This window comes from Vigna umbellata, chromosome 5 (assembly GCF_029865625.1).
Source record: "Vigna umbellata cultivar VRB3 chromosome 5, Vumbellata_1.0, whole genome shotgun sequence".
NCBI classification, from domain to species: domain Eukaryota; kingdom Viridiplantae; phylum Streptophyta; class Magnoliopsida; order Fabales; family Fabaceae; genus Vigna; species Vigna umbellata.
The window spans coordinates 20,792,656-20,813,760 of record NC_142169.1 but is presented as its reverse complement, the minus strand read 5'-3'; the positions used below and the strand labels follow the sequence as shown (position 1 = coordinate 20,813,760).

The window sequence follows — 21,105 nt, the reverse complement described above, 5'->3', positions numbered from 1 at the left end:
AAATTAAACATATTGCCATATATCATGCTTCATATTATAAACTCATTTTGCCCATAACGAGTATAACTCAACATATTTTCACCAAACAAAGATCATGGATCAACCAAAATATATCAACATATCGTAGGAACTACATATTAAAGTCTGGGCTCAATGTAATGATAAATAAAATATATATGAAATTTTTACCATGATAATATTATGCATCTACAATCAACTTGTTTTATTTTATTTTCATCCTAGTAGAGATTTTTCTTTACCCCAATTGGTCACCGGAGAGGACCCAGATGTCTGAACGCATCAAACTCACCTTCGACGCCAGCACATATGACTAGTCACAACTGACTGGACCAGACCAGGGCTGCTCTATGATCAGGGATGTGCCAACTCAGGTTTTTAAGGTTCCTCTATCCTACCAACAAAGGGAGACCCTCAATAATTAATCAATTTATTTATTTAATTTATCTACCTTGTTGTCTTATGCTCTAAATCTAAAATGCCAAATTTTAATATTTTTACTTCCTCTCACAACAACCTCAAACAGTATCTGTATATCTATTTAATACTCATATATAAGCTATTACAGAACCCTTACTCCAGACCTTCTAACAAGATCAATTTCAGCCAACAAACTCATTCAATAAATTCATCACATCAGAACATGTACAATTTAACAGTTTCAGTTATAACACCCAATATAATAAAAGTCATAAAACAGTTTCGCAAGAGAACACCAGTTCAACATTCGTATATTTATAAATTCATACAAAAATAATTAGTTGCCCTTACCATCAAAATAATATTAATATAAAAATTCAGGGGAAACAAGAAGTTGAATCTGGCAGAGCCGGTTAGACAACTTCTCATCCTTCCACAAAGATGAAATAAAAAGAATAGATAAAACAATAAAATTTCTGGGGAAACAAGAAGTTGAATCTGGCAGAGCCGGTTAGACAACTTCACATCCTTCCAAAAATACAATATAAAGATAAAAAAAAAAAACAACAAAAGCTTTGGGGAAACAAGAAGTTGAATCTGGCAGAGCCGGTTAGACAACTTCTCGTCCTTCCAAAAATACAATATAAAGATATAAGAAACAACCAAAGTTTTGGGGAAACAAGAAGTTGAATCTGGCAGAGCCGGTTAGACAACTTCTCGTCCTTCCAAAAAATACAAAAGAAACAAATAAATGTTCTCATTCAAAATTCAAGACCATACAGCAACAAAATACTACATATTCAAGATTTAGGATTAGAGAAAAGCAAAGTATAAGAGTGGCTTCCCTTACCTCTATTACAGACTTAATCTCCTCGCTCTCTGAAAACTTCCAGAATATCCCCTTTGCAGTTAGAAATTCTTCCAACTCTCTTCTCTCAACATTTTTCTAAGTTCTTTGGTGTAAATTTTCAGCCTCCCCCCTTGGCTATTTATAGTAAAAAAATTTACTATTCATTTGTACTATTCATTTTTACTATTCATTTGTACTATTCATTTTTACTATTCATTTGTACTATTCATTTTTTTATTCATTTTACTATTACAAAAATAATTTTTTATTTGCAAATTGGTGAATTCTGATCTCAAAGCTACGTGTAACACTTATCCTTTCCAAAAATAATTATATATTTTTTTTTTTACTATTCACTTTTTACTATTTACTATTCACAATTTACTATTCACTATTTTTTTTTTAAATTTTTTTTTTTATCTAGTATCTAACTTACAAATATTTTCAAGGATCTTACAATCACCAATATGACTTTTTGATATAAATTAGTGTGAGGCATTAGTACAAGTCAAGCAACACTTCAAACATAAAAGGCCATGAAAACTATAGTTGTTTGTTGGATTACTCTTGCCCAAACGATATGAATCACACAAAATCAGAATATTTCATCCAACTAAGCATGAACCTTTGGTTCTCGGCATTTTGTTATATCATAAAAAAACAGTAAGAAATTAGTATGAAACACAATTGTTCCATGATCAAAGTTAGAAAATAAAGAAAAGCAAAAGTAGAAAATTAGTAAAAATCAATTTCAACAAAAACTAGAAGAAAAGTTTGGTGTGATATAAAAACAATGGCAAAAAAATAAAATAAAGTCATGACAAAGAGACAAATTATAAGCATTGGTGAAACAAAATGAGGATAAACAATTTATCTCTCAACATATAGCTGAGATGTACAGAGGGAGGGTGCATAGTATATTTTTGCCTCCTCCTCTTTGTCATGGCTTACGGGCACCTCTACACCATAATTGCTTTATTCTCAATAGGATTCCCACATATCCTCGAGCAATATATATAGGCGTCTGTCCACTGCTATTATTGATACTCGAGTAACCAGTTCTACATCCCTTCATTTTTGGCCGCACAATCAAAAGTGAAAGCCATAAGTTAGCAAAGAAAGTGACAAAATAAATAATTAAAACACCAACCATTACCAAACATACTATGTGCAATTTTAATTTTCAAAATAAGAAGAACAATTACAAAAATAATGAGAGAATATCATACATGTAGCATGGATGGAACAAGAAATAAAGACGATAAACTAGATGAAAATTTTGTTTTGAAAATGACTTTACAATTGTCATTGCTTCTAAAAGAGGAAAACATTGGTGCATAATCTATGCGTAAAAGGGAGCCTCTAAGTGTAACAAATTATTGATCAATTAAAAATTTGACCAAATTTCTTACCGTTAACTTAATTTATGGGAAATTTTTCAAATGTTGAAGTCATCGCTTAAACTTTGGAAAGGGAGCCTCTAAGTGTAACAAATTATTGATCAGTTAAAAATTTGACCAAATTTCTTACCGTTAACTTAATTTATGGGAAAATTTTCAAATGTTGAAGTCATCGCTTAAACTTTGGATAACATACTAGCATAAAAAGCTAGCTAACCTTGCACATTTTTTTTTCTTGAATCCCTAATAACTTGCAAATTTCTCAACTAGAAAATTGTAAAAAAGAAGGCTCAAACAACAAAGGCCACAAGTGTTGCTGCTTTGAAGTTCAAGCAACCAATTTCAAACACAACATATCAAACAACTAAGGGGACGAAAGAAGAAAAAGCTGATTTTCCAAATAGAAGCAAAGAACACAGAGATTATTGTGAACAATGAACACACATATTAATGGGAGGTAATAATGTCTGTCTTCAATGGCGTGTAAGAGACGACGACGTGAAGAGGCAACAACGTCGATAACATAGGGAGGCAATGACGTCAATAATGTGGAGGCAACGACTTGTGGAATGAATTAAAACAAGAGTGAAATTAGGAATTTAGATATATCATGAGAGGTAGTGAACTAACTATCATGGTAAAGACTTATTTTGACAAGTCTTCCTAAACTTGTCATAATAACTTTTAAACATAATTTCAATTTTTCCATTATGTCCATCTTACTATCACAAGTAGATTTCACTTGTCATAATAAGTTTTTCCTTTTCACTTACTACGATAGTTCATATTTTATCTGTTATAATAAGTGATAGTTTTATTATGAAAATGTCACAGTTCACCTTATTATGACATGTCTCCTTTTACTAGTCATAATAATGGTTATTTTTATTACGAAAATATCACTAATTAACTTACTATGACACGTGAATTTCATCTGTCATGATAAGTCATTAAAGAATCCAATTTTTTCACTAATGTTTTTAAGAATCTTATAAATGATAAAATAATTTTTCAAAAATATTTTGGTAATGTAATGGATTTTTGTCACAAGTATTTTCGTGAGGATATTTTTGTTTAAGAAAAATATTTTTGCTAAAAAATATATAAATAAATCAAATATTTTTTTTCAAGAGAGATTTTTCATGTGATACACATCTTGTTCAAAAGAAATGATGTCATAAATTGAGTTTGGTTTCAACTTAATTTTCATTTAAACACAACATTTCTTGAGTCAAGTTAGGTTCCTTCGCTCTCAAGTAAGAAAATAACATAAATTTACTTCTTTTTTTTATCTTAATGTTTTTTCTCATTTAGACCATCTAGCTCAAATGACAATTTAACATGTTGATCTAAATGTTTTTCTCATTTTTCAATTTAATGATTTTATGAATTTGATTGTTCGTGGTTATGTTGTAATGGACGAACCTCACATCTAATAAAAAGAGGCCACCATGTATTTCATTTTTCTCCATATCTTTTTAACCCTTGTTACTTAAATTTTATTCCATATTCACAAGTAAAATATCAAGAGTCATAGAAAAATAGTATGAAAAATTGAAGTGCGTGAATGAATGAATTTAGTTCTTGCCCAATAAACATAGTTTTCGGTCTAAAAGTAAAGAAAATTTGCTTGAAAATAAACATGTTCAAATTAAAAAAATGAATAAAAGTGAAAAGAAATAGAAACACTTTCCACTTCTTCTTACGATGGAGAAAGAATCAATAGAAAGAAACAGAAAACAAAATGTATTATTATATTAATTGATGTTATAAACATAACTGATTACCAATAATTTGTTGGATTTACAATGATAAATTTTCTTGACAGGTAAATCGATTATGACTTCGGCACTGAAACAAATAAATGATTATCAATTAAGTTTAATCATAATTAATTTATTAGGTTTTATTGCAATAGATCATAAGCTATTTAATTTTCACGTTACAACAAAAGCATAATCGTTTAACTTCTAATCATTATCTATCTAATCACACGAAGCTATCCTTGCATACAGAGCATAGCAGATCCTTTTAGTGCAAATTAATGAAAGGTTTAATAGGACCTCCAATTTTATTTGTAGGTTGCAAAGTTTTATTTGAAGGATACTTCAACATACCACATGTTTAAAACGTTAATGCCGTCCATTGCATTTAACGGAAAGGGTATTATTGACTCAATTTTGTTAAATTAGGGACCAAATTGATCACTTTCAAAATTGGAGGACCCAATTGAAACGAACCCACAAATATAGGGACCTCCGAACCTATTAAACCTTAATGAAATTAGGTTTTCTGTCATGGCGATTATATTCCATGCACCACTTCATTCATGTAAGAACGTTGGTCCACTCCCAAAAAGGAAAAAGAGTTAACATAAAATTTCAGAAAAAAGAAAAGAAATTGAGAACTATTTATTCAATAATTAAGAATTATTGAAACACGTTATTGTATTTATTTATTTGATTTATTATTTACTACATTTTACGTGGCAAATTCAAACACGTTATTGTTGACAATCTAAATCATATTAAAAACAATCTTATAATTAAAATTTTTCACATGGCAGATATAACTATTAAGAAAAATAAACCTTTCACATTTTAACGTTTGTGAAATGGTCAAAAATATATTAGGATAAAGAAAAAAATATATAAAAGAAAATAAAAAGGAAGTGTAATGATTAACGACAGGCGGCGCCATTTGTCGTCTGTGCATTACTCTGCATGTTTGTTGGAGGGTCCAAAACGACTGCGTTGCTGTCTCGTTTTGGTTTCAGCACGCACGCAATACACCCTTAACTTGCAGCCATGTCCTTTTCAGTGTCGCCCAAACCCCAGACATGCTACACTCTTTTGTCTTTTCTTTTTTAAACAACAACAACCAAAAATATAAATTCCACTCTCAAATATTTCAAAGGGAGTGGTGGAAAACTTCTAAATCACTGTGGATTCAAACATTCACCACCCAAAATCATTTTTTTTATCAGAATTAACTTCCACCATCTGATAATCATCTTCGTAATAATATTATTAAGGAAAAAGGTAAGAATATTATTGATTGCCTTTAAAATGGAATGGAATACATGAGAATGTCAGAAGATATTTCTAGCTTCTCTTTTGATTATGTTATTGTTTGTAATGATAACTAATTAATAATACAGTAGGATTAACTTTTTATTATTGTTTTAATTGTTTAAAATATTTTTATTGTTCAATAAAACAAAAGTTTATAATAAAAATGGATTGAGATTATGCTGTACTTAAAGACTAATTATAAAGTTTATTGTAAAAAAGTAAAATAAATATTTTTGTTGTATTGATAAATCTTGAATTTAACACTTTGTTCAAGGATAATTTAAAGTGAAAATAATAATTATTAATTGACGCATGAGTGTGACGTATTAGGGTTATGGGTAGAAGCAACGAAGCATTGGTTGATGGTAGTAAAGTAACAGATAATGGAATAGATTTGTTTATTTTCGATTAAAGCCGAAATTTAAGGCATTCTGAGATTTTGTCTGAAACGTTGGTTCATTGCGGAATGTGAAAGCAATATACGTATGAACGAACAAGGCCACAGAGGTTTTGCTTTTTGTTGTGTTGGGTCCTTGTCCACTGCAAATTCTACAATGCCATTGCTCAAATTCTATTGCTAATACGACTTTAATAACTTCCTTCATTCCACGTTTCGGTCATCAAATTTATTTATGTCAAAAGAATCACAGTTATAAAAACAAAAAATATGTTAGAAATCATTTGTTTAGTTTATAATTGATAAGAAAACTAATTAACTAAAATTAATAAATGAATATAATAATATGTATACAAATAAAAGAGACAATAATAGAAAAAGTGAAAATGAAAAAAAATGTCAAATCCCAAAAATATAGCTTAAAACCATATCATACAATATTCACACTTAACAATAATATAGTTCAGTTATGAGAGAAAAGGGTATATTTATGGCCGAACGGCCTTACAACAATACTTCAGAATTTAAACTTTACAAAACGAAGAACTAGACCGAACAGTTCCAAAACTATGCTTACACCGAACGGTTATACAAAAAAAAACTAGTTCTAACGATCGAACGGTCTTAAGGTTCAGCTTTAACTTCCACTTCTTCCAAAGCCTCTTCCAGCAAACACTCGTCCCCTTCTGCTCACATCCACAGGATGATCATTACAACAGGAAGAATAACCGGACGAACAACATGACAAGACAGGAAAGTAGGGTAAACTTATGTAATTTAATTAATTTAGTAAAACATATAATTCACATAAATCTGATATAAATCAATAGGTCAATCATGCAATAACCAATCATACATTTCCAACCATAACCATACAGCAATGCATGCAATGACCGACCACTTTACTTTGACTGTCCGGACTGTATGAATTATGTGTAGCTACGACGTTTTCGCACCCGCGTGATGTAGTAGCTGGGATGCCCTCAACAACTGCCACCCGAGGTTAGTCCGTTATACCTCGCCCAAGTTCACCTTATGGACTAGGACCTCCTGCCATTCTCACACATGATTTACTCCTCTCTACTTGAGAATGAGTAATCACAGAATATCAGGATAAACGCCAGCTAAGCATAACCACATTCATATTTTACCATTCATTAACCAATCCTGAGATATTTCTCCCTGGAATACTCCTTCATATCCATACTATTCCATTCATATCACATTTTAAATACCATCATACTTCATCATCAATACAGTAAAACCAAACTAATAAAAACCAAATCTCATTGTAGAACAAAACTGAAAGAGATATCATCATTCTTAAAAGAAAGACCGAACGAGAGGATACTTTTTAGACTAATATAACCGAACGTTCTACCCATGTTACACACTTTAGTGAACCGAATACTTATTGTAATACTGAACGTTTGCTCGCTACTCAACTGCTATGACCGAACACTATTGAACTGGGCCGAACACTCTTAGTTTCAAATATAAGTACATAATTGAGTATTGTGACGAGACCCAGCGCTTGGTTCAAGATCGAGCACTACTGAGACCGAACGCTTGGTTCAAGACCGAGTACTACTGAGACCGAATGCTTGGTTCAAGACCGAGTACTATTGAGATCGAACACTTGGTTCAAGACCGAGTACTACTGAGACTGAGCGCTTGGTTCAAGACCGAGCACTACTGAGCTTATACAAAATGAATAAATATATTCTAAATACAATTACCTAACACTTATTTTCAACAGAGGATAAATATAATATCTAAGACTTTAAGTATTATTGAATACCTTAACTAGACTGACTATGAAGTATAAATAGGGAACTATATGTAAACAAAACGCTTATTTACAAGTATACTAATAGAAAACCGATCGGTCATTAACTGAAATTCTCTACAAAGAAGAATTCAGTCCAGACCGAATGCCCAATGTAAAACCGAACGGTCAAGAAGGACTATCAGCGACAATTACATAATTTCGCAGAATACTGCAGATTTAGAATCAAAGCATATTCCTACCCAGTTCATACCATTTGTAAATCATCAACACATACAGTCGAACATGCAATAACACAAATATTTCATATCCATCAAAAATCAAACAAAGTATCATTCAAACATACAACCATTCAAAACAGATAATCATAATTAAATTATACAAGCTTCCCTTACCTCTAAACTCAGCCAAACGCTCACGGTTGCAGTATCTGGTTCACCACTACTAATCTTATACACTTAGAGTTTCCCGATTTATGAAACTAAACCAAATAAAAGACCAGAATTGCTATCAGAATTTCATAGAAGAAGATGATAATCTCATGCAACCAGAATCTTGGTTTGCATGTGACAGAAAACAATCGTGCTAAGAGAATAATGAACTTACCAGTTCAAACCAACAACTTGATCGATGCAAAGTGAAACCCTTAACACCAGGAAGACTCAGGCGATGCATGAATGATGATCCGAAGAAGAAAATGGTAAGATTTTGTAGAGAGAAGAAGAAGATTGTAGAAAGAATGAGGAGAAAATGAAAAACTCAGAAGGTTGAAGATGAAGGGTGCATACAGAAAAGTGGCACGAAAATTTGAAAACTTGACTTATTTACTACTGTCAAAACCGACCGTCCACTCTGCAGTCCACACATGTCTTCGACTTTCTGAATTTCAGAAACCCTTGCACCTACACCTGTCTTCCACTAACATGGGATTTTAAGGATCCTGACAAAAAAGAGTCTGTTGATATAATATTTTCTCCCTTTCACAATTCATATATTTTTTCCCTTTCACAAATAACATTTGGGTCATATGTAGAAAGAACAAATCAAAGAGAAAAAAAATGTATCAATGGTGGTCTATTTTAAAAACTCACTAGGTAAGGAAAACTAATCATTTAAGTTGATTTTTTTTATTAATGTTGAATTGCAAAAAATGAAAATGTAGGGGAAGAACAATTGTAATATATTTTTAAGGTTTTATACACGGTTAAAATTTTAGGTGCAGAAGAATTTTGTTTGTTGAGGTGCCATATGTTAAATAAAATTTTAAAATTTGTTAGTTTGTGTAATTATGTTTACAAGAGTTTCAACAGAGATTGTGTTTTATAAACTATTTTATGAATCATAAATAACAAATCAATGTAGAATAAATATGATGTTGAGAGGATTAGAACTTTCATACATTAACAAACATAACTTAAAACAATCACCATCTTAAATTGTGGAATGTAAAAAAAACTATATAGTAATTTATAAAGCATTTTTAGAAAGAAATTTTTTCACAGAATTACCGCCTGACACCAAATAGTTCAGTGTCACAAAGTCAAAAGCTCATGATCATGTTGATGTTACTTAAACACCACCCAACATTATTTAAGATGTTTTTATCTAACTTTTTAGATATTTATTATTCTCATATAACAATTAACAACAATTTACATAAGTTATAGAACAATATCTTTAAGTAAATTCTCCTAGTGTGAAATTCAAGTCTTACCTGTTGATAACATTCAACATAATAACTATTAAAATAATACCATGTTTCCATAACTTATATATTCAATCAAACTACACGTACATTCAACATTCTATTATTCATAAACTATGTCACATTCATTATTACATCATCCAATTGATTCTTCCATCTTTATTCTTACATACCAGACTTAATAGTTCAACCAGGTCCCTAAATAACATCAATCTAACATGTTTCAAATCATAAATTCGAATCTTATAATCCATACCAAAATGGTACCAAGATTTTAGCCCAAAATGTCAACCCCGTACCATATCTGTTCTACATTAACTTGTTGTTTATGGTTCATAAAACACAATCTCTATTAAAACTCTTCAAAACAAAATTATATAAACTAACAAATTTTAAAATTTTATTTACCACGCAACACCTCAACAAATAAAATTCTTCTACACCTAAAATTTTAACACAGTGTATAAAACCTCAAAATACATTGCAAGTGCTCTTTCCCTACATTTTCCATTTTCTTCAATTTAACATTAATACCAAAAAAAGAACTTAAATGATAAGCTTCTTTTATCTTAATGTGGGTTCATAAAACATGTCACCATCTACACAATTTTTCCTATTTTTGCTCTTTCTACATATAATAGGACCCAAACAAAATCTTAATATGATTCTAAGATTGCAAGTTACAATCTTAATATTTTTGCTCTTTCTACATATAATTAGTCTTTTATAACACGTTACAATAATTATAAAAATATAAACTAGTAGATGAGTCATATTGAAAGTTACCGTTTATGTTGAATGCAATGTAGATTTATGTTCAAGACTTCATTTGAGAAATCAATATGTGACTAGTATGCCGAGATAAGTAATTGGATAAGGAAACATAAAGCAAGGTTGAATTGTTTATTCAATCATAATTTTTAGTATTCTTTCAATGAATATACATTTCATTTAAATCATGTATTTGTTCTTCAATATTTACATTATTTTCCATTCGTATTCAAAAATAAGCTTTCAATAATAAATTTTCAATTAGACTTGCATAAAAATGTAAAATTCTCCATAACGGTTTCATCATTAAATATTATTAGATAACTTTTTAAATTACACTCTTTGATGTGATGTAACATAATGAATTATACTATATTATATATATATATATATATATATATATATATATATATATATATATATTTCTTTACTTTTTTTAAAAAATATTATGAGAATTGATATTTTAATTTTAAAATTAATTGTTTTAATTAATTATTTAATTTTAATTTTAAAAAAATTCTTCAAATTTTTATAAAAGTTTAAGAAAATCGATTTCTAACCTGCTTTCTGCCGTGGAAAAGAAGAGGTCTAAGATTCAGATTTTTGAAAACCAAAATTTGATCTTAAACAACAAATAAATCATGTTAGGCTGGTAAATAGTTTTTATTGACATGTCTTCCAACAGTAAAAAAGAGTATCTAAAATAAATGTTTGAGAAATTATAAATGTTTGCGTCCACCTTTTCATTGCTTATCTAGAAGATTTCATCTTTATCTGGACCTTTAATCGGTATACTGTACATTTTTAATTTTATTTTAAATCTATACATTTTAATGTATATTTCTTTTCATTTTTATCTTTTAAATAATTATTTTTTAAAACTAAAATAAATATTTTATTTTTCAAATGACTTTTTAAAATTTATATTTTTTTATTTAGATTTTTATATTTAATTATTTTTAAAATTAAAATAATTATGTATAATAAAATTATAAAAATTATTTAAATTTACTTCTATAATTATAATAATAAATAATTTTATTATTTTTTGTTATCACAACAAAAATTCACTGCTAATATTAAAAGCTTTATTTTGTCCTAATGTGCTGGGAAAATTTATTAGTCTGTGCCTAAGGCATAAATAAGTTTAATAAATGTAAATCAAAATACAGCAAAGATTGGAAAGTGATTATTATAATGTTTGTCTCCTATCTAGATAAGTACAAGTTCTAAGTTCTTGAATGTTTAGTTTCCTTTTGCAATAATCTGACAACTTTCTCATAGCCAAGCTAACCAAGTCATTGATCCAAACTTCCTTCCTCTAAGCACCTGCAAGTCTTTCTTTTTCCATGGCTATGCATAAGATCCTGCAAAGGGGTCGTCCATTCTTCAATTCTCCTCTTAAACTTGCCTCTTCACCTTCTTCAGCTTCTCACACATTTCCCTCTTCTTTTGATGAATCTCTTCATGTTCGGTAATTTTCCTGGTAACCCATTTGCTTATATTCTCTATTATGTATGCGGAAATTGTTTCACGAATGATCCTCTCACATTAAGGTTCAAATTTTGGGTCTTGATATAATTGCTCGGATTTCGGGTTTTCTTGAATAGGAGTGAGTTTGCTCTTTCTGGGTTTATTGTGTTAGTGTTGAAAAGGAAACCATTGTTTGATTATTGCTTTCTGTTTAATTGAATTCTTATTGAGTTCGACTTGAATATTGTTTGGATGGTGAATGCAAGCAAGTTCAGAAGCCCCTCAGGAAATTTTAGTCCATCTCAGTCTATAGAAACTCATATGTTGTAATTTGAAGACATTTTGGCTAGAATTAGGATAGGTTGGTTGTTTTGTGCCTTTTCGCTTGGATTGGAGCATTATGAACTTGATAAAAACTGGACCATAAACTCTATATTTCTTTCAATTGAACCAAATTTCACAATACATTCACTGACACTTCGAGGGTCCAGCAACCTCCCACAACAAAACTATTTCTATCCCCTTTCCCCATTCCGAAAACACCTATTTATACATAACCTCCCATCAACCCACAACTATAACTACTAAAAGATTTTTACAGCTGTTTTAATTTATACAAACAGCTGTATTTTCCTTTTTTCTTGTTTCTTCTTTAATAGACCTTTGTAATAAGAGGTGATCTCCTAACAGTACCCGGTCCATCAAGATTCACCTTGTCCTCAAGGTGGAATTGGGAAAAGTTCATCAATTACAGAAACTTCATCCATTTCTGTGCTCTTCTTCTTCCTCATGCCCTTCTATTAACATCATGGCGTGGAGTTGTTTGTTCTTGCAAACATGATTCACACTATATTTTTCTTCACAGAGAAAACATTCTCCTTTTCTGATCCTTTCTTGAAGTTGTGATTGTGTCAACCTTTTAAAGGTGTCTCTGCTGTGGCCATTGTTATTAGCCTTTTCCTCGTTACTGTCCTTGCTGGTAACAAATTGAGAAAAAGTATTTGCTTCCACCGATGATCCGGGTAGTGCTGCATCAGCTGCTGCCATTGATCTTGGAGGTGCCGTTGTCAATTCCTTTGTTCCTCTTTGAACAGCGTGAGCTTTTTTCATTATTTCCGAAAGATTTATTGTTTTATACAATTTCAATTGTGCTCTAATCTCCTCCCGCAACCCCTTCTAAAAAATCTTCATCAAATACTGTTCATCCAATCCCTTAATAACTCCAGCAAATCTTTCAAATTGAGTGATGAATTCACTCACTGATTTCTCCTGCTTAAGAGCCAGTAACGACTCAAAAAAGGATCTCCCATCAAGACTCGTTGAAACCTCTGGATAAGTGTGTTCTTGAAACGAACCCAAGACTGGTTTGGGTTGCACGTTTCCCACCACTGAAACTAAGATAGCGCATTACTTTCCTTTGCCACCTTAACAACTTCCATCTTTTCCTATTCTTGTACCCCTCTCTGCCGAAAATAGCGCTAAACTTTTCCTATCCAACCCATAGCATCCTCTCCCTCAAAAAAAGGAATACCCAGCTGCATCCATTTATCAGAATTCTTGTTTCCCAAGAATGCTGTCTCCTCGTAGTCTTCTTGGGCACCTTATCAATTGCTCTCTAATTCCCAGAATTTGCTGCACTTGCATTCTTCCCACCTCCCTCTTGAACAAATCTTTCCACAAGCCTCTCCAACCGAGCTATGCAAGAATCTTGTTGTAAGAATCTGGCTTCTAAATCAGCATACCTTTGGGATAATCTTGCATGCAATCTTTCTTCAAAACCTTCCAGTAGCTGAAATGCCGTGACTAAGGTTTTCTCCAAAGCCTCCATTCTTGATTCCATCATTCTTGTAGTCACCATATGTAATAACCCACAGAGCCCGAATCAAGCTCTGATACTAGTTGATAGAAACTGGATCAGAAACTCTTACAAAAGGAATTCTCAAATGGAAAAAAATGAAAGTTCTGTTTATTTCTTTCAATTGCACCAAATGGTCACAGTACATCCACTGGCACTTCAGGGTCCAGCAACCTCCCACAACAAAACTATTTCTATCCCCCTTTTCCCAGACCAAAAACACCTATTTATACATAACCTTCCTTCAACCCACGACTATAACTACTAACAGATTTTACAGCTGTTTTAATTAAAACAAATAGCTGTATTTTCCTTTTTCCTTGTTTCTTATTTAATAGACTTCTGTAATAAGAGATCGTGTCCTAACAGAACTGTATGTGTGAGTTGTGATCATCATGTTCTTCTGCATGTTTGTGGATTGTGAGTATTATGAATATTGATATATGTGTCTTGTTTGGTCACTGGGTAACGGAAATTGATGGTTAGATGATGACAAGTTGTAGCTTTATTCATGAATCATGTTTGGGGATGATAAAGGTCTAATAAAATATATACTGCAGAAGGAAGTGTTAATGTTGATAAATTATTAATGTTCGGGACAAATGTAAAATATGTGTGGACACACTGCAGAAAGTCTATAGTATTATTATGTATTGTTTGGTTTTATTCCTTGCTAATTTAATCATGTTAATTTATTAATTTTTTAAGGAAATAATGGTCATTACATTAGACAATGTTCTTTACTTTCCCAATTTTGAATGCACTAGGGAAATCACAAACACAAGAGAAGTTAGGAATGAATTTGGCAAATACCATATAAAAGATTCATCTCAATGCCTCAACTGGACTTCAAGGCCATATTACTGTAGTCATGGCTATGTGGTAAATCGTCATTTTGCATCTGATCACAACGATATATGTACAAAGGGGTTCTCAAGTAAGGTGCAGTTGATCTTGTATACTATTTTTCCTGTTTGTTATGTATTTTAACTTAAATATGTTAAACAAGGAAGATAGCACATACTTACCTTAATGCATAATTATAGCTGTCATGTTGAACCTATATTTTCTTTTTCATGAAAAGTGCAAGTCCGTTATTTGAAATTTTGATTTCATACATTCAACTTTGAGTAATATGATGTTTTGGTAGTTATATCTAATTAAGCATTTCCTTTGTTCTTAAACGTTTTTTTTTTGTTATGATTGTCTTGTTGTTGGAGAGTATATGACTGACACTACAATGCTTCAGCTTCTTAAAACTATTCCATACCATGTAAAGATAGTGGAGGTTGGTGCAAGGGATGGATTGCAAAACGAGAAGGCTATTATTCCTACTAATATAAAAGTTGAGTTAATACAACTACTGGTTTCTTCTGGGTTGTCTGTTGTTGAAGCAACAAGTTTTGTCTCACCAAAATGGGTACCCCAGGTGAGAGAATCTATTATAGAAACAATCATTTGTAGCCCCTTAATATTGTCATAATCTTTAATATTACTCATCTTTACTTTTTTTTTTTGTTTTGGGGACTTTTTTTAACCATATTTACATTATATTTATTACATCGATCTGTTGTTTGTCAATTTAATATATCCAGAGGTCTCTGATTAATCTTTCTGCATTTCTCTGATAATTTTTGTTTCTGGGGTATAATGAATAATGGTTCAGCCTTTTCTTTGCTTGATATATGACCTGGTGTTATTATTCTTTGTATAGATGTACCTCATCTTTAAAATTGTTCTGAAACCATACAACCATTTGTTTGAAATGGGTGATCACGATGGTCCTGAGTTTGTAGCTTATATCAAATTAGGGAGGGCAGTTTTATGTTTTTTAATATATGAATATAAAGTAGGGGAAAATGTGTCTCTCCTTTGTCAATCAGTGATGTCCATCTACTGGATATTTGTTAATGAATGATATTGCAATTAAAATGTGTTTTTTTTTAGTTTCTGTCAGCTAAAAGTTCATTTTTGAGCACTATTTTTTCAACGTCTCTAAGCACGTGAGTAATAATGACCTTTTAGATACAATAAGCTATTGATTTGCTGGTTCATTAATAAGGAAAATGGACACTTGTAGATAGTGAGACATGATTTGGACAATATGGCTTGCTTGCCTTATTTTGAAAAAAAAAAAAAACCATAATTGGTGCTTGATGTTGGCATGAACTCTCTCTCTCTCTCTCTCTCTCTCTCTCTCTCTCTCTCTCCATGTGTTTATCTGGAAGAGTAGACCATCTAGCTGGGTAGATGGTTTGGTGGCAAATAATAATCTATTATTGTTGTTTTTTAGTTAGGTTTTTATTTTCAGTTCTAACTAACTATATACCCTTAAGCCTTACTTGTATAGGGGTGACCTGTATACAGTAGAGGGTGACGGTGACATAATGATCATATTGATTGTATCACTAGAATGTGTGTCTGTTTTTTTGTTTTTCTTTCTTTCTCTTTGCTTCATTGTTGGTTTCAATCAATTGCATAACAATTGGGTATCGGTGTCAATTTTATAAATATATGCATCTGTAGGACATGTGTGTGTAACATGTATGTTCATGTTTGAACTGCTAGCAAATATTATTGTTTGTTGAAAGCTCGGAGAAATCATCATTTTTTCTTCAAAAAATATTTACTAACTGCATATTCATTCAAATAATGATTAACTTGACTAAGTTTATGACAAGGAAAAACGTTTTGTCTTCAAGCCTTTTTTTCATTCATATAGTTGACCATTCAATTTGCACAAAAATTGACAAGCTAGCATTTCTTATCAGTATCATGTTTGATTTAGGGGGTACATGCATGAATTGGTACAATTTAATATCACCATTATGAATTGCATGATTTAGTAATCTGTCTTTTTCTTTCTTGCTTTTCTTTCACCAGTTCTCATAAGAAATGGACACCTTTAGATAAGTTTACATGGTTAAAATGGAAAGGAACTAAAGGAGCACTAAACCACACTATTTATTCATTACATAGCTCTGTTTTTTCATTCTTCTGAAATAGGGATTCACTTAGTCACTCTCATGACTCTGCAACCTTTTTGGTTGTTCCATTGCTTTATTTTCATTCTTTTTGAAAAAGAGGCTTCTCATGATCACACACTTACTCTATCTGCACCTCACTTGGAAGACACATTGCTTTGTGACTAATGATTTCATTTGGCTATGTGATATGGTATTTTTATCTCTTAGCTTCCGGACAAATTGTGACTTAGTTGTGAATTATTATTTGTTTTGAGATGTATTGTTCTATTGAGATTTTCCAGACAAATTGTGTATTGGCTCATTGTGTTTTTTAGTGTCTTGGTCCTAATATCTGTGGTTCACAATTCATTGTGTTTATGCAATTTTTCATTGTGTTTTTTATTGCCTTGGTTCTATAAAATTTATGATTTTCAATTAAAAAATTAGTGTGGCAAATTGATGATTTGAATTGCATTTTGATAACTTATTCCTCATTTCAATTCTTCACATGGTCTGTGGCTGAAGGTTGGAGTGTAAGTTATGATATTTGTCGTGCTTTCAATTTTTTTTATTAATAAACATCTTTTTTTTAAAATATTTAATGAATAATGGGATCTCCTGAACAACTAATTTCTCAAATTTTTAATTGAATTCAGTTGGCAGATGCAAAGGATGTGTTGGCAGCAATTCAAAATGTTGAAGGTGCCAGGTTTCCTGTCTTGACTCCAAACATTAAAGTAAGAGTTATATTGAATGGTAAAATATAAAACTTAAAGAAGTCGTGGATGGACATGGTTATCTGAACCCCTCTCATCCAGGGTTTTGAGGCAGCTGTTGCTGCTGGAGCTAAAGAAGTGGCTGTTTTTCCTGCAGCTTCTGAGTCATTCTCAAAAGCAAATCTAAATTGTGGCATTGAAGATAATCTTGCCCGTTGCCGTGATATTGCTTCAGCTGCTGGAAGTCTCTCGATCCCAGTCCGCGGGTATACTTTTCAATTGATACTTGTCAATCTCTACTGTAAACAATGGACAAGTTTTTCCATTTTCTGAAACTTCACGTGTATACATTTTCTTATAGTTTAAGCAGAAAGGATCTTTTGAAATATACGGTCAATTTCTTTTATTTCAAATGTTTCCACTTTGACCATGGTTCCCTAATGGTTTGGTAATTTACATCTGTTAGTGGGAAAAATAATTCTTGGGCTGAAAAACTACTGCCATGTTGACAGATTCATTTAGCTGTAGGATTTAATTGATTTAGTGGCATCAGATAAAATAATAGGTTTTGATTTCTATTATATTTGAAATTGAAATACATGCTGATTTGTTTTGTTGATGACACTATTTGGTGGTATTCTCTATCAGATTGTTGTCCCATAATATCTCCATATTGAACTTGACATAGGATTTAGATTATACAGAAATGGTTTTTGCTGTTAGTAGAATGTGTCCTGGTCTCCTACTTGGCCTTATAATCTACTATTTTTTCCTTTAAATGATTTGAATAATCTTGAAGCAGTCTAATCTTAATCTTCAAGTTAAAATTAACATTCGTCATATTAAATTTTATCACCAGTCATGCGACCCAATGTGTATTTCAGATATATATCATGTGTTGTGGGATGTCCCCTGGAAGGAAGTATTGCTCCAGAGAAAGTAGCATATGTGGCAAAATCACTGTATGAGATGGGTTGCGCAGAGATTTCACTGGGTGATACAATTGGTGTTGGCACACCTGGTAATGTCTCTTTCATTGCTGTCTCTTATGTTGTGTAGCAAGTTTAGCTTCGGTTTCAGTGCTGGCTGGTGTATGTATCTGACTTGTTAAAAAACCATGGATCTTTTTTATCTGACTTGACTCTTATATTGTTATGTTGTCTCAACTGTTTAGATGATGGATTGCACATAGATGATCCTCATAATTAAAAATTTTTATAGTTCCATGAAGTCGCTGTAGATATTTTCTGGAAATAGTTTCGTTTTTTCTTATTAGTCTCGAGGAGGAATTTATTGAAATGCGGTATTTTTGAATTGATATAATTAGATATCTAGGGAGATTGAGATCTTTGATGTGAGAAAAAGGACATCTCTCTCTTCAAAGGCCAATTATCCTAGTTAAATCTCTAGAAAAGCCATTATCTCTAGAAGTTAATGGTACAGGGAAGTTTCCTATTTGCTATAGTTATAAATAAACAACGCATCAAGAAGATTAACTGATTGTCTTTTGTCAAAACATTGTTGGGAATCCAAGTGTGAGTCCAAGTCCCACATTGGATAGAAATGAGAAAGTAGAACAGTATATAAAGGTGAAAGACCCATTAACCCATTGCCTTAAGGTTTTGGGTAAAGAGTGGTGTCAATTCCTTATATAGTTGGCTCCAATGTTAGTGGTGTTTGTATGACCCCGAGGGAACGTCCTCCTCGATAGACCCAACAATTATAGATGTTTTAGTTATAGAAATATGGAGTTGATCCTGTATAACCAGAAATATCTAGATTATATGTGATTATTAGGAACATTTTTATTTATTGCCGTATCATTTTTGTTATTATAGGATATTAAATCTCTTATATCTATTCTATTGATTCCTTTCTCTCAATATACATAAAGCACCTATGTTGTTTAGAAAACACACGGTTTTAGCATAATGTTTTTCTCTTTCTAGAGTTTAACAATACACACCAAAGCAGTCTTGAATTAGTTCTTGCGTATTATAATATTTTTTGAATTTGACTTAGTTTTACTCTTCCTTACAGGTACTGTAATTCCGATGCTTGAAGCTGTACTTGACGTTGTTCCAACTGACATGCTTGCTGTCCATTTTCACGATACTTACGGTCAGGCACTTTCAAATATTTTAATTTCACTTCAGGTAAGCTACATGTTGGGATGCTGGCATGTTAGTGGAACAGTCTGTAGGATTTTGTATGTCTTTACATTTGACCCTCCCCAATCACCGCAGCAAAATCAACAATTTGGACAATTTTTGGTTTAGCTCCTCTAAAAAGATGGTTAACCTGAACTGCACGCATGTCCCTTGTTATAAAAATTTGTCACGTTCACTCAGTTTAATAAATTGGATTAACAACCATGATTAAACCCTGGTCCTTTCTTCAGCCAAGCAAGATACTATTTGTTTCTGCAGCCTAAGAAATAACTGTTCATGCTTAAACATGGAGATGCATACACGTACAAGTATCTTATTACAGCCTGGCAGAAAGAAGCATAACGTTAGATTCACAACTTCTGTTTATCTTCCAAACCAACACCTAATTGGTTAAATCTGGTCTGGTCATTTATTTTACAGATGGGTATCAGCACAGTGGATTCATCTGTTGCTGGTCTTGGAGGTTGTCCATATGCCAAGGGTGCAACTGGGAATGTAGCCACTGAGGATGTCGTTTACATGCTGAATGGACTTGGAGTGAAAACAAATGTGGACCTTGGAAGGCTTATGCTAGCTGGGGATTTCATTTGCAAGCATTTAGGACGTGCATCTGGTTCCAAAGCAGCTACTGCTTTGAGTAAAGTTACTAGTCATGCCTCCAAACTATGAGTAACTAAAGCTAGTCATGCACCTGCATGATAGGTACATTGTTTGCCCACTGTTGCGTATGCATTATGTTGGAGTTTCCTGTCCAGTGGGCCCTGCCATTAGAAAGAGAGAGCCAGCAAAACACAAATGTAAATGAAATGCTGTTCACTTCTGCTTGTGTTCTGAGCCCGTTGAGTCGCTTTGATTGTTGAGAGAGACATCACATGTTGAGCATAGCAAATAATAAAAAGCATAGAATATCCAAGTTCAGCCATTGTCATCTTTCACACATTTTTCCCAATAAAGTAGTTGAAATCAGTATTTCTTCTGGTTGGACATTTTTTTTCTTGCAATTCTTTTTGGAATTCATTCCAAGGTCTGTCATCCTAATTTTGTTTTCATGCATCCTTGATTTGGAAGCTTCTAATGAAGCTTAGGTGGCACTTATCACTGTCTGTGATGCCCAGATACAATGCACAGTGATAAGATTGTGATCAAAATATATTGAACATGATACATGCAGATACATGTTTGTATTAAAAATACAATGCATAGTGACAAGGTTGTGATCAAAATATATTGAACATGATACATGCAGATACATGTCTGTATAACGTGTAATTTTGTAAATCCAAATTAAGAAAGAACGTTCTTTTTGGACATTACTAAAACAAAAATCATAAAATGATGTAATAAAAAATTACTTTTTTATCACTTATAAATAGGGATTATACTGTCTATCTCATGTCTCTTTTGAAATTATCTTTAGTTCATGCATGAATAGACAGTGCTTCCATGCTTCTGCACTATACACGTTGATGTGTTTAGCTACATTGATTTTTCACGATCTTT

The 21,105-nt window shown here is 31.9% G+C and overlaps 1 protein-coding gene across 1 annotated transcript; it reads left to right on the top strand.

Moving 5' to 3' along the window:
• The first annotated feature begins 11,653 nt into the window (after positions 1-11,653).
• LOC124823691 (uncharacterized) lies at positions 11,654-20,591 on the top strand. The gene is made up of 8 exons (XM_047295963.2): positions 11,654-11,898; positions 14,520-14,694; positions 15,002-15,181; positions 17,375-17,455; positions 17,537-17,700; positions 18,319-18,455; positions 19,475-19,590; positions 20,026-20,591. Exons 1-8 carry the CDS (start codon positions 11,774-11,776, stop codon positions 20,272-20,274), a joined length of 1,227 nt encoding a protein of 408 aa, XP_047151919.1. The 5' UTR covers positions 11,654-11,773; the 3' UTR covers positions 20,275-20,591.
• The last annotated feature ends 514 nt before the right edge of the window (positions 20,592-21,105 follow it).

What these genes read in the sequence shown, in the direction of transcription:
- LOC124823691 (XM_047295963.2), top strand. Translation starts at nt 11,774, where the DNA reads ATGGCTATGCATAAGATCCTGCAAAGGGGTCGTCCATTCTTCAATTCT. An exon ending in CAAAGGGGTTCTCAAGTAAG is followed by an intron (nt 14,695 to 15,001) that starts GTGCAGTTGATC and finishes ACAATGCTTCAG; the next exon opens with CTTCTTAAAACTATTCCATA. An exon ending in TCTTGACTCCAAACATTAAA is followed by an intron (nt 17,456 to 17,536) that starts GTAAGAGTTATA and finishes CCTCTCATCCAG; the next exon opens with GGTTTTGAGGCAGCTGTTGC.